Source organism: Neomonachus schauinslandi, chromosome 4, assembly GCF_002201575.2.
Source record: "Neomonachus schauinslandi chromosome 4, ASM220157v2, whole genome shotgun sequence".
Taxonomy (NCBI): Eukaryota; Metazoa; Chordata; class Mammalia; order Carnivora; family Phocidae; genus Neomonachus; species Neomonachus schauinslandi.
In genome coordinates this window covers 9,185,446-9,198,735 of record NC_058406.1, presented here as the reverse complement: position 1 = coordinate 9,198,735, position 13,290 = coordinate 9,185,446, and the positions used below count along the sequence as shown (strand labels likewise).

At 47.5% G+C, this 13,290-nt stretch overlaps 1 protein-coding gene across 1 annotated transcript; it reads right to left on the bottom strand.

Annotated features, from left to right (window-relative positions):
• Positions 1-5,390: 5,390 nt before the first annotated feature.
• LOC110574682 (arylacetamide deacetylase-like 3) lies at positions 5,391-12,963 on the bottom strand. Its single transcript, XM_021683455.1, has 4 exons — positions 12,799-12,963; positions 9,587-9,803; positions 8,025-8,088; positions 5,391-6,165 (listed from the first exon to the last, which is right to left on the bottom strand). The coding sequence occupies exons 1-4, from the start codon at positions 12,961-12,963 to the stop codon at positions 5,391-5,393; spliced, it is 1,221 nt and encodes a 406-aa protein (XP_021539130.1).
• Between the last annotated feature and the right edge of the window lie 327 nt (positions 12,964-13,290).

Below are 13,290 nucleotides of genomic sequence, written 5' to 3'. Positions count from 1 at the left end.
CCAACATTTAAAATATCCCCAGTTAACAGTTCTCCTTGAATCCATCACAGAATCACATGTGCAGAAGGGGGCCTGTGCAGACATATTCACTATACATCTGTTAGTCTGTGAAGAACTACAAAGAGACCGAATGTGTTCACCACTTGGGAATGGCTAAGAACTATAATATAGCCACACCAGGGAATACTATGCAGTATCTAAAAAGAGTAAGGTAAATCTATGTTGTTTACTAGGCTAGATTTCTAAGGTATATCATTGATTGAAAACACTCAAGTGTCACAATATGTATAGAATAATATATTTTATGTACCAATATATGGCAAATTCATCCCACAAAATAATGCTTTATATTTTCCATGGGCACATATCGGTGTATGTAAAAGCATAGAAACAGGCTTTAAAGGATTGGAAGACCACCTCCTGCCAAAAGGCAACAGTGGATACATCCAGATATAAGGGGATAGAGTGAAGGAAGGGTGGTCAAAAAGGACATTAGCTTTATCTCCAGTATTTGAAGGTTTTATTTAAAAAGATAATATCTGGTCTCCAGGGTGGCTCAGTTGGTTGAGCATCCAATTCTTGGTTTCGGCTCAGGTCATGATCTCAGGGCTGTGAGATTGAGCCCCGTGTCTGGCTCCGTGCTCAGTGCAGAGTCTGCTTGAGATTCTCTCTCTCCCCCTCCCCCACTCACATGTGTGCTCTCTGTCTCTAGAATAAAAATAAATAAATCTTTTAAAAAGTTTTAAAAATATAATATCTTTGTGTATCACTTACCTACTTTAAAATTAATTTTTTTAAAAGGTAGAATGGAAATATTATGATTGAGAGCATAGTAAGTTGTAATATTGTCCAAAAAATATCTGCCGCCCCTCTCTGGAGAGGATGATCTTCTCTGTGGCATCAATGTCAGGCGTGGCTGCATGATTTGCTCTGGTCAATGAAAGGTGAACGGAAGCTTGGGGAGCGCCCGTGTGATTTGTCATGTTCTTTTCTCTTCTGCCATGAGACTGGAGAACATTTCACAGAGAGGCTGCTCCATCAACCTGGGGATGCTGGAGTAGACAAATGTGAAGCAGAGCTCCATGTAATGTGAAAGCCATGTAATGTGTAATGTGAGCAAGAAATAGACCTTTGCTGTCCTAAGCCACTGATACTGTGGGGCCACTTGTCATTGAGGCAGAACCTAACCTAGACTGGCCTATAATATCCTGGGGATAACAGAGAGCCACTCTGGAGCAGAGAGTGCAGGCAGAATGGAGGCAGGGTTGAGGTCAGAAAGGCCAGGAGGTCCTGGGTGGGGGTGAGGAGTACCCTGAGGAAGACACTGAAAGAGAAGCGGAAGGAAGAGCAGTAGAGACTAATTTTGTCAATTTTTCCAACTTTGCCTTAGGACCTTGTCCTCCATTGCCTACTGACCAATGAGAGTAATTTGGGATGCAACACATTGTCCTTTATCCGATGGCACTTGCCCTAGCCTAACTGGCAGATCTTTTCAGGAAAGTTCTGGGAATTTACTGAGAAAACACTTGCACAATGTCAGGGCTTAATGGTATGCAGGTGTCCATCACCCCTGAGCTGGTATTAGCTGGGCATCTCAGCTAAAATGACCAATTCTAAAGTCATTCACACTTTGGGAAAGTTACAGTCAAAAAAAAAAAAAAAAAACAAAGGAAACCAGATGGCAAAAATATACTTGACTCCATCAACCTGACTCAGATTAAACAGTAGCTGACATCTAGGTGGATGGCAAATGACTCAAATAAAGTCATGTGCCTCAGTCGTGTCTTTTATTTTAATTCTGAATGATGGGAAAGGAAAGAGCCAATGGGTCATGGGGCATGGCAGAAAGGGGGTGTTGTCAGATGGACCAGGGGTGCAATGCACAGCACCTGACCAACCACGTGGCCTTGAGCCTGACTGGAAAGAGACGGGAAATGAGCATTGTTATTAATGACTCTAGGCCTCCATTTCCTCATCTGTAAAATGGGTTTAAGAATACCTACTTTGCAATGTCCACAATAGCTAAACTGTGGAAAGAGCCAAGATGTCCATCGACAGATGAATGGATAAAGAAGATGTGGTATATATATACAATGGAATATTATGCAGCCATCAAAAGGAATGAGATCTTGCCATTTGCAACGACATGGATGGAACTGGAGGGTGTTATGCTGAGTGAAATAAGTCAATCAGAGAAAGACATGTATCATATGACCTCACTGATATGAGGAATTCTTAATCTCAGGAAACAAACTGAGGGTTGCTGGAGTGGGGGGTGGGGTGGGAGGGATGGGGTGACTGGGTGATAGACACTGGGGAGGGTATGTGCTATGGTGAGCGCTGTGAATTGTGCAAGACTGTTGAATCACAGATCTGTGCCTCTGAAACAAATAATGCAATATATATTAAGAAAAAAAAAAGAAGAAGATAGTAGGAGGGGAAGAATGAAGGGGGGAAATCGGAGGGGGAGACGAACCATGAGAGACGATGGACTCTGAAAAACAAACTGAGGGTTCTAGAGGGGAGGGGGCTGGGAGGATGGGTTAGCCTGGTGGTGGGTATTGAGGAGGGCACATTCTGCATGGAGCACTGGGTGTTATGCACAAACAATGAATCATGGAACACTACATCAAAAACTAATGATGTAATGTATGGTGATTAACATAACAATTAAAAAGGTAAAAAAAAAGAATACCTACTTTGTAGAATTCATGTGAGGAAAAAATGAATGTGTTGGGGGGTGTATAGCTGGTGTATTAAATTAAAAATATACAGATCATGGCCTGCCAAGTGAGGAAACACGAGGCACCCACGTGGGATTGGAGGGTAGCTCCCTCAGCATCCCAGCTCCCACCCTAGGGAAGTGGAAACCCGGGGTCGTTTCGATTGAAGGCGCAGTTTCAATACACTCACACAAAGGTAATAAACTCACAAGATTTATCGCTTACAGATCCCAGAAATGGGGCTGGGGGTGCAATGAGCCAAGGGAAGGGCAGTCTTCTGTCTGTGGTCTCAAGCGAGCAGGAGAGAGAGGAGGGTAGCCAGCACCTGCTACTGATAAGGTGTTTGGGGCAGAGGTCACTCATTTCTTGTGGGCTTGACGCCCCAGTGGTTATTTTATTTTATTTTTTTATTTTATTTTTTTATTTTTTAAAAAGATTTTATTTATTTATATGACAGAGAGAGAGAGATAGCGAGAGCAGGGGGAGTGGGAGAGGGAGAAGCAGGCCTCCCGCCGAGCAGGGAGCCCGACGCAGGGCCCGACCCCAGGACCCTGAGATCATGACCCGAGCCAAAGGCAGATGCCCAACAACTGAGCCACCCAGGCACCCCTCAAGTGGTTATTTTAAAAAGTGCCCTGGGAAAAGTAAAGTGGGAACTTATGGCAGGAATCTTAAGCTTGAGGTTTTTATCTACATGTCCAGACTGTGGGTGTGAGCAGGGTTGTCATGCTGTAAAATGCCTGGGCAGCCACTCGAAATAGCTGTTTTCTTATTACAGGGGGATGGAAATTTAAATCCAGAGGTTCTTCCAGCCCTGAAAATGTAACCAACTTATCTCCTCTGGACATGGTACTCAACTGGCTCTCACAATCCTTGCCACCCCACAGCAGAAAAGCTAACCACCCAAGTTCCCACAAGGTCAGCTCAGTCCCTCTACCTATGTCCAGAGGCAGGGTGAAACAATGAAGACCACACTGCAGGAGAGGCATCTACCCATACTCAACTCAGAGCCTTATTCTAGAAGAGACCATGCTCCTCAAATCCCAGGACTACTGAACAGCTGAGTGGCCACCTGACGAGGTGCTTTCAGTGAGTGGTTCCTCTCTCTCCAACAAAAACACCTGCTGGTCTTCTGCTGTGAATGGATCCAGAAGCCACCAAATGGGATTCCTCTCTGCCCCATGTTTCAGCATGAACATTCAACAGAAAGCAAGTTAAGGACATGCACAGGGACCTCTGTGCAGTAGCCTTGGATTTTGGCCTATAAAAGCCATTGGCCAACCAGGAGCAGAGCCTCTTAAAGACCAGGTAGGGCCAGCCTGGGAACCTGGGCCTGCCCTTTCATGGGAATGTCCTCAGGGACAGGTGGTCAACTTGCCTAGTGGTCCTTGGCATCTCTTGCCACTTCCAAGTACTCCGATTCAGGGTTCATTTAGCTTCTGTAGTAGTGTAAGCATTGACGTCCACCCAGCAGAGTAAGCATTGACGTCTACTGTAGAAGAGTGAAGAAAGTACTCCATCCCTCTTCCCTCCCTCAAGTTCAGTCCAAGAACCCGGTGGAATTGACCCCATCATCCTCCACTCCAAGGCTGGCGTGGGACTTAGGCCTGGTTGGTCAAAACATTCCATTCCCTAGGTTATGGCAACTGGACACACTACTCAGAAAGCCCACAGAGCCATTGAGTTACAATGTGGTCTCTGCTGGAATGGCTGAGAATGAGGCACATGACTCTGGAGAATGTGAGTGTGGAGCTGCTCAGGGCCACCATATGCAGAGGTGAGGGGGCAGTCCATGCAGCAGAGCACAGAATGGAGGAAAGAAGAGAAGGTAGCTGGTGGCATTGTTTGAGTTCCTAGATCAAACGATACCTGATTTATCCCTGGAATTCATAGCTACCAATACATTCTTTCTCTGATTTAGGCCAATTTGAGCTGGTTCTGTGTCTTAAAACAGAAATAATTTTTGCTAACACATCTTCAGTCCCTTTGGCTCCTTTGACTCCCAAAGCTCCAGAGCTCCCCCATCAGGCGGCTCAGGCTGTCTTCATCTGCCACAAGGTGTCAACCACTACAGAAAACCTATTCATTCTGTCTTAACTCTTCTAGCCTAGATAGTTGGACCTCTGAGTTCAGAGGCAGAGGAACAGCAGGAAAAATGTCACTGTGTACCCAGAGGAGGAGAGTGAGAGTAGTTTCTTCCCCTCAACCCAGCAGTCTAGAACATCAGAGCCCCATCCTCTGAGCTAGCTTGAAGAAAGCCCATGGGATTGCACATGATGCACCCCTGTTTCATTCTAAGGCCAGAGAACACTCCTGCTACCCACAGCCTAGACCAGCCTGAACTCTCCCTCAGGGAAGCCAGAGGCAACCCTTGCATGATCATTCACTCTCAGATGACTGCTGCAGATCGTCAGCTCAAATTTTCCTAATGGTGAACATGAACAGAGAGCCACCCTCCCCCCAAACCTGTCTCTCCTACTGCTCTCCCTCCAGACATCAGGAACATGCATTCTATAGTTCTAGAACCTGAAGCAAGAAGGACATGGAAACCTCGACACCCTCCCTAGCCCCATTCGGCATCACCTACATCACAATAGAGAGCCCCATTGGGGAACCAGATGGTGGTGGAATGGATACTCTTGTAGCTCTCCCAGGAAGGAAAGATGGTCACAACCCCTTTAGAAACTGAACAATGGCATCCAGAATCCTCGTGGAGCAGGGAAAGTGCAAATAGCCCATATCTAAGGTGCTAAGCACTCCATGGAAACCATCCTCCGTGTGGTGCCAAGTCACTGGGACTCCCAAGTCCTCCAAACGCTTCTTGTACAACAGCGAATCATCCCGGAAAATGTCATACTCACAGCTCACAATGCAAGTTTCAGGGAGCTGAGCCACAACTTCATCTTCTGCAATCAGGGGTGAGTTCACTGAATCCAGAGCCAGGCTTGTCTCCAGATAGGCAGACTCATTCAGGGGCTCAGAGGGCATCGGCCGGTAGGCTCTCTTCTTAAACCTCTCCGGGATGTTTTCTGCACCCAACCACTTCCTATACTTTTCCCAGAATTCAGCAGGCAAATGGGCACCTTTCATAATGGTGCTTTTCCAGGAGGGCTTGATGTCCAGTAAAGTATACACACAGTAGAAGGCGAAGTCTCTACTGGCCATTGGGACATTCTTGTTCTGCTGATAGGAGGGGAGCTGGAAATCCAGAACTTGGAGACTGGCATAGATCAGGATCTGGGCACGGATCTTGGGGAGATCTGGAGAGCCCAAAAATCTTTGACAAATTACCGTTGCCATTCCCCTTCCCACACTGTCACCACAGACCACGACCTGATCTGGATCCACCCCGTACGTATTCAGGGACTTCAGGAAGTGGGTTGTGGTGGCAACGCAGTCTCTTAGCGCCACTGGGAACTTATGTTTGGGTAACTTGCGGTATCTAAAAAGGAATCAAGGAACACAGTTTACACCCAGCTCCCTAGCAGAGCCCAAAATACCTGTGTCTAGCATCCTTTAGGCCAAATTTCTTCCAAAAACTTCTCTCTCTGAAGCCTGAGCAGGTGACATTAAGGTATGAGGCTTCAGTGAAGTGATAGACATGAAGCCCACAGTGCCTGGCATGTAGGCTCAGTGAGTGGCGGCTGCTATTCCCCCTGTCTCAGTGCCCCTTTGCGGGGACAGACAACGACCACAAGAGCCCTGTCATTCACCTATTGCTCAACAATCTAGCAATTACCAACCCAAACCCCATCTTTCTGAACCTACCCACTGGTGCATCCCTGACTCACACTTGTTCCCTCTTCTTATGTTCCTTTATAAGCAACTCCAGGTTTGCCTGGGTTTTGATTCTAATTAATCCTGCCAAGCTCACAGGATTTGTGGGAGGATCTTGTAGATGTAAATGCCGCCTGGGGCCAGCAGTTAACGTGCGGGTCTCCTCCAGGTCAGCCATGTCCACTCTGGACCTTTACTGCCTGCAGGTGAGCCATGCGAGCGCCTGAACTCCATGCTCAGGTTGCTGCCATGCCAGCACACCAGCCTGGCATGCTAGACCTCCCCATTTTTCAAGAGAGTCCAGAAATCTGGGTGTTGTGAGAAATGTTACCATTTCAAATTTAGAATATATATATATTCTGTGGGATCAATAAATTTTGCCAACTGTTTCCATTCTGTTGCCTTGTTTTTTAAGCTACCCTGAGTTCATGATGGGACAGCAATGTTTCAACTCTAAAACCTTGTGCACCTTGGATTCATAAAATAATTTTCTTGCAGAAATTTGCTGGTATATTATACTGATGATGTCTTAGCTCAGCACGACCAGAACCGTAAGCAGTATTGTAGCTAAGGCTGGAATCAAGATGTCCCCGCTGCAGAAATGGTTTTGGAGCTGAGGATTATAAAGTGAGGGGTTTCTCTGGGTCCCTCTCCATCATCCAGGACCGAGTTTTGTATTTTTCACTCTTACCCAACCAGTTGCGTCGCTAGGAAGCTGGGAAATGTATTCCTGCTAAGACTCCGGCAATTGGTATTTCTTCATGGCATGTGCATTTAAATGAAGCTGCAGGAAAGATGAATCAGGAGGAACCACCCTGCTCCTGTGGGACGTTGTGTCAGGCGGCGGGGCTGGGAGGATGAGGCCAGAGGCCACATCACCACAGGGACAGTTCATCATGTGTATTCAGTTTGCCTGATGTGGAGGCCCAGGGAGGGTTCACGCCAGGTCTCTTCTGCCCCTTGTCCACCAAGCCCTCCTTGAGGTTCCCGACTGGGAGGTCGACTCTCCAAGATCAGGTAGAAGAGAGTGGCTTTTTAATTCTTTTCACTTCCTTCGGCAGATCTCACCAGGGTGGACCCCCCCCCGCCTCAGAAGTGCTTGGGAATGCTGTGGCAATGTTTGAGCTTGTCTGGTTTACCACGCAGGGCACCGTGGCATTGTGTGGACGGAGGTGCTAAGGGTCCGGAACCTGCAGGGCTGTTCTGCTCGGTGAAGTAAGTATGTTCCACCCAACAGGGCTCGTGTGTGTGTGAAGCTCTGCACCTGATCTGCCCAAGACCACTCCCCACACAGCTTCCAGATGATACCGTGCCCAGGATGCCTGAGGACCACCCACAGGAAGGAGTGCCATTCTCTGCCTCTCTCTCTGTCTCTCCTTTCCTCCCCTAATGGCTGCTCACAGCCCATCCCCTGCCCCGGTGTCCTGGTGTCCCAGTGTCCCCCTGCCCCTTTGTCTCCCCGCCTGCCCCCAGTCCCGCCTCCCACCTCATCACCCAGCACTACCCCCTCGTTCTTGTGCTCACCCAACTGCTAGAACCACCGAATCACTCTTCTTGGACAAATGACAGCATATGGCATGGTGGGTTCCTAGAAAATACAAGGTTTTCAACATCCAGTAGGATGATTAGTGGCTTCCTTCGGCATCCATCACCATGGGCTGCCCCTTCTCTCGGACAACCACCATGGACAGAGAGCTGGGGTTGATCCTAATGAGGCTTTGCAGACTTTCTTCCAGCTGTGGAGCAGCCATCCCCCACCCCCACTTTCTAGAATCTCTCCTTGGGGGTCCTGTCTGAACAATTTCTTCTAAGAGCCCCACCTCCCGCATGGATTCTGCAATTCATTCAAAATATCTGAGATGCTGTTTGGCCATAGGGCATAGTGATTAGGGGTGTGAGCTCTGGATTCAGACTGGAGTTCACATCCTGAGCTGAAGATCCAGGGCAAATGCTTTCACCTCCCTGAGGCTTAACTGCCACACCTGTAAAATGGGCACAATGACAAGAGCAGGGCTGTGCCGGGGGGGGGGGGGGGGGGTTAATGAGATCGCGCACATGAAGGGTTTCTACAGTGCCTGCCGTGTAAATATTAATTCGAAATAATATTATTTAATACCCATGGACTGTTAACACCATTCATTATGCAGACCGAACCAAAACCACGGCGGCATGAAATCTTTTATTTTCCCGAGGCTACTGCAGTGGGCTTCTGGCATTCCACAGGTTAGAAGGCAGGGCTGAAACCAAAGAAAAGTGTTTATCCCCTCATATTCATGGGGCACCAGTGTGGGGGAGGTTAAGATAATAAAATTGTCTCAGTTTTGAGTTTTTTCTCTCATTAACTCTCCTCAAATTTTTGGTTCTCCCTTCTGTACCGGGATTTGCCTCAGATAATACCTGGCATGAAACAAAAGGACGTGTTTCTGTTTTGTTTTGTTTTTTCACTTTTAAAAAAATCCTTATTTCCAACTAAATAGAGGTGGTGGTTGTAGAACATTTTGGGTGTAGTAAATGCCACTAAATTGTACAGTTTAAAGTGATTAATTTGGGGCGCCTGGGTGACTCAGTTGGTTAAGCGTCTGCCTTCAGCTCAGGTCATGATCTCTGGGTCCTGGGATCGAGTCCTGCATCAGGCTTCCTGCTCAGCAAGGAGTCTGCTTCTCCCTCTGCCTCTGTTCCTCCCCCTCCCCCTGTTTGTACTCTCTGTCTCTCTCTCTCTCTCAAATAAATAAGATCTTAAAAAAATAAAGTGCTTAATTTTATGTTGTGTGACTTTCATGTATATACATATATATACATAGATTACACACAGAGATAAATATATATATGAACATATACATATATATATATATATATTTCCATATATAGGTCTCCTCACTTCCAGAAAGAGATCCAAACATTCCCTATCTTTGCCACCAGCCTGATCCGGGACCCGCTAACTCTCTGGACATGCCCTGCCCTGTAGCGGCTTATAAACTCCAGGAAGGTGATGGGGGGGGCCGCCTCTTGCAGGAAGGCGGGCGCCCACCCGGCTCTGCTTGGAGGCCGTCCTATTACAGGCAGGGGTCTGAGGGAAGGACTCTTACTCAGGCTTCCCATGACTATCCCACCGCTGTGGTAGAACACGATGCCAAGCCTGGGGGTGCTGGAGGACACCTTGGGCTGGTACAGTTTCACAGGGATTGTCCCGTAGCGGAGATCTGTGACCACGACATCCGGATCCTCTTTTAGTGGCACCAGATCATGCATGAAACAGACAAATTTGGGCATAGAGCAGATGCTCAGTTTCTCAAAAATCATCCCCTATTGGTGAGAGAAGAGGAAATGAGGCGGGGAGGGTTTCATTGTGCGCCACACTGGAGTCCTGCCACCGCCCGTGCCCCCCAGCGGAGTGGCTGGACAGCAGACCGGATCATGGCCCTGCTCCACCCCGTGTGCCCCCATGACCCCTGCAGCAGACCCACCTCACCTCGGCCCACACTGCCCCTCTCCTTCTTTCTCCCCAGACACCTGACACCCAGCCCCACAAACTAGGCTTCCGGCCACCCCACGAGGGTCCCTCTAACCCAGAACACCCCCCACAGTGGCCCGGACATGACCTCTCTTCCCAAGGATGCCCTCCTGGACCAGCCTCACCAACGTGGTCATTCCATTAGTTACTATTAGGACCTGATAACTGCATTGTGGTTATTTTTTTTTTTAAAGGTGGGGGATAAAGATACAAATGTAGTGATCCGAAGGGGCACCTGCACCCCATTGTTTATAGCAGCAATGTCCACAATAGCCAGACTATGGAAAGAGCCCAGGTGCCCATCGACAGATGAATGGATAAAGAAGATGTGGTCTATATATACAATGGAATATTACTCAGCCATCAAAAAAAAAAATGAAATCTTGCCATTTGCAACCACGTGGATGGAAGTAGAAGGCATTATACTAAGTGAAATAAGTCAATCAGAGAAAGACAATTATCTATTATTTCACTCATATGTGGAATTTAAGAAACAAAACAGAGGAGCATAGGGGAAGAGAGGAAAAAATAAAACAAGACGAAATCAGAGAGGGAGACAAACCATAAGAGACTCTTAATCATAGGGAACAAACTGAGGGTTGCTGGAGTGGAGGTAGGGGGGATGGAGTAACTGGGTAACATTAAGAAAGGCACGTGATGTAATGAGCCCTGGGTATTATATAAGACTGATGAATCACTGACCTCTACCTCTGAAACAATAATACATTATATGTTCATTAATGGAACTTAAATTTTAAAAAAGATACAAAGTAAAAAATAAATAAAAGGTGAGGGGTTCTTGTCTTTTAGAGATACCTACTGAAACTTTTTGGATAAAATATGACATCCAATATCTGCTTCCTAAGAAATGGGAAGGGGTAAAAATGTGGGGTCACAGGTGAAACAAGATTGGCCAGGAATCGTCAGTCAGTGCAGGGGGCGTGGGAACACAGGGCGTCTTTATGGTATTCTGTCTCCTATGTCTGGAAGTCTGCATAACAAGCAATAAAAGTAAAGAAAGTGGCTCTCCCCCCGGCAACCTCTTTCTGGTGGCTCTGTGCCAAGGCCATTTTGGCTTTCTGTGATGCCTATGGACCTTGAGGCTGAATGTTTCCAACACATAAAATAAAATATGTGGTATTACCAAGGAAATCAAGTTTTTTCAATTATAGTTATCAAAATAGGGAGGTACACGGGCAAAGTAATAATGCAGGTGCTTCTTTATTAGCACACCTAATAGCGAGAGACCTAATGGCCGGTTTAACACTATTCTAACTTCAGAGAAACGAGGCGCGCACGCTTTTCACAGTATCTGCAAGAAATGTCATCTGCTCTGAAAACAGCTATGATTGCTCTTGGTGACAAAGCCTCAGGTTCTGCCGTCACAGCTGTGGTCTGTCACCTTCATCCCTAATGGAAGGGAATACCACTTTTCCTTTAGAGGCGAGTGAAAATGGAGTGATTTTTACCTCCCCCCCCCAAATTCAGAGACTCCTTGCCTTCTGTTGCCGTTGAGGATTCAGGGAACCCCGGATTCAGAAGCCCCGCCGTACCTTCCTGCCCTGTTCCGCTTTCCTCATAGCACTTGCCGCTGCATAAATCACTTTATTTCTAGTGAGTTTGCTCGTTTCTTACTGTCTCCCCACCAACACTGCCGTGACGTATGAGCGTCCTGAGGGCAGACTCTCTCTCTGGGACTTCCTTTCTCTCGTCCATCATTGATCCCTGAGCTAGGAGGGGTGGGTGACATATAGTAGTCACGCGACACATCTTTGTAGAAAAAACCAAATCAACAAATAGCAGTAAGGCGAATACTTACTGAGGGCTTCCTCTGCCCCAGGCAGTGTAAGCCGCACTTGGCATGGCTTACCTCCTCCTTACAGCCCATGCTACGAAGTCTAGACTGCTATTTCCCCCTCTTTTGCAGATGAGGAAACTGAGTCACCATATTTGGGAACCCGGGCTAGCGGACTATGAGAGTCAAGGGCAGGAAAACCACAGGACGTATCATCGGGTTTTTCGAAAGGAAGCCTTCAGCCTGTGAGTTCTTCTCCAGTTCTTCTCGTCACGAGAACAGGGGTTTGCGATCGCTTTTTGTTATGTAAGAGACTTAACACTTCTTCTCTGTGTTCAATTTATCAGCCCTCTGGAAAAGCACAACCAATCCCCATGGGCAACTTGGGCCCAAGTCTCCCCATGATCCATTTATATCTGTTTTATTAAGTTCACACACCAGGAACAGTGAGCAGAATCTGACTATATTACAGAAAGAGTTTTCCATCCCTCAAAAGTAACAAAAAAATCTCTTTCTCTCTCTAAAGTCATGTTCTGTAGTTTTGCTCGTTGGTACCAATTCTCTAACTGGCTTCGTGTGTCTCCTTATTGTTGGCTGGTTCTAGCTAGCAGGTAGGTAGTCAGGGGGGCTCCAAATTCAGAATAACTCATTCCTAACTTCACAGCATCACGCTGTGTGCTGTGAAGAAAGTCAGTCAGAAGGCAGGGGAGTGGGACTAAAGCAGGGCTTTTTTCCCTGTTAACGGAGGAAGTAAATAATTTCTTCATCGCGTGGCTGCGAGCCCAGCGTAGCTCAAACAACACTACGAAGAGGTTGCGAACCTCTTGGCTAATACATTACCTAACAGGGATCTTTCAGATTTGAGAATAATATACTATCAGCCTCTACAGCTGTGATAGTCGCGTTAATGCAACTAGAATCTTCCGAAGTGTGTTTTCCCAGCTCCCTCCTTCACCCTCAGGAGGAGGGAACAAATAAAACACAACACTCACCCACGTCATCAACAGCTGGAAAAGGCAATGCAAGACCCGCAGTCTCACTGGGTGGCTGATGGCCGCAGGGATGTCCGCAGTGAGGAAATGGCTGCAGATGACCCAGAGCCCAACCACCACAGAGAACACGCAGGCTGCCTGGAGAAGTAGGAGCAGGACAACCATCGTGCTGTTTTCAACAGAGAGGAGGCCGAAAGGAGGCTGTGCCCAGTGCCACCCTCCTCCACTTATACATCATACCCTGTTCTCCCCACCTCCCCATCTCCACAGCATTGGCCAGGCCAGGTGAGCCACAGACTCAGGTGAGGACGCAGTTCTAGGACAGCGCCCATGCAGAGGAGAAAGAGGCTCATGCAGCCTGACTCAGCTAGAAATCCTGGGGCACTGCTATAGAAATGGTCCTGGAGAATTCACCATGGACACCACAAACACCGTTCCCTCCAACTGCACTTGGGGGCACCGCCTCCCCAATTCCACTCTGGCCACACTTGC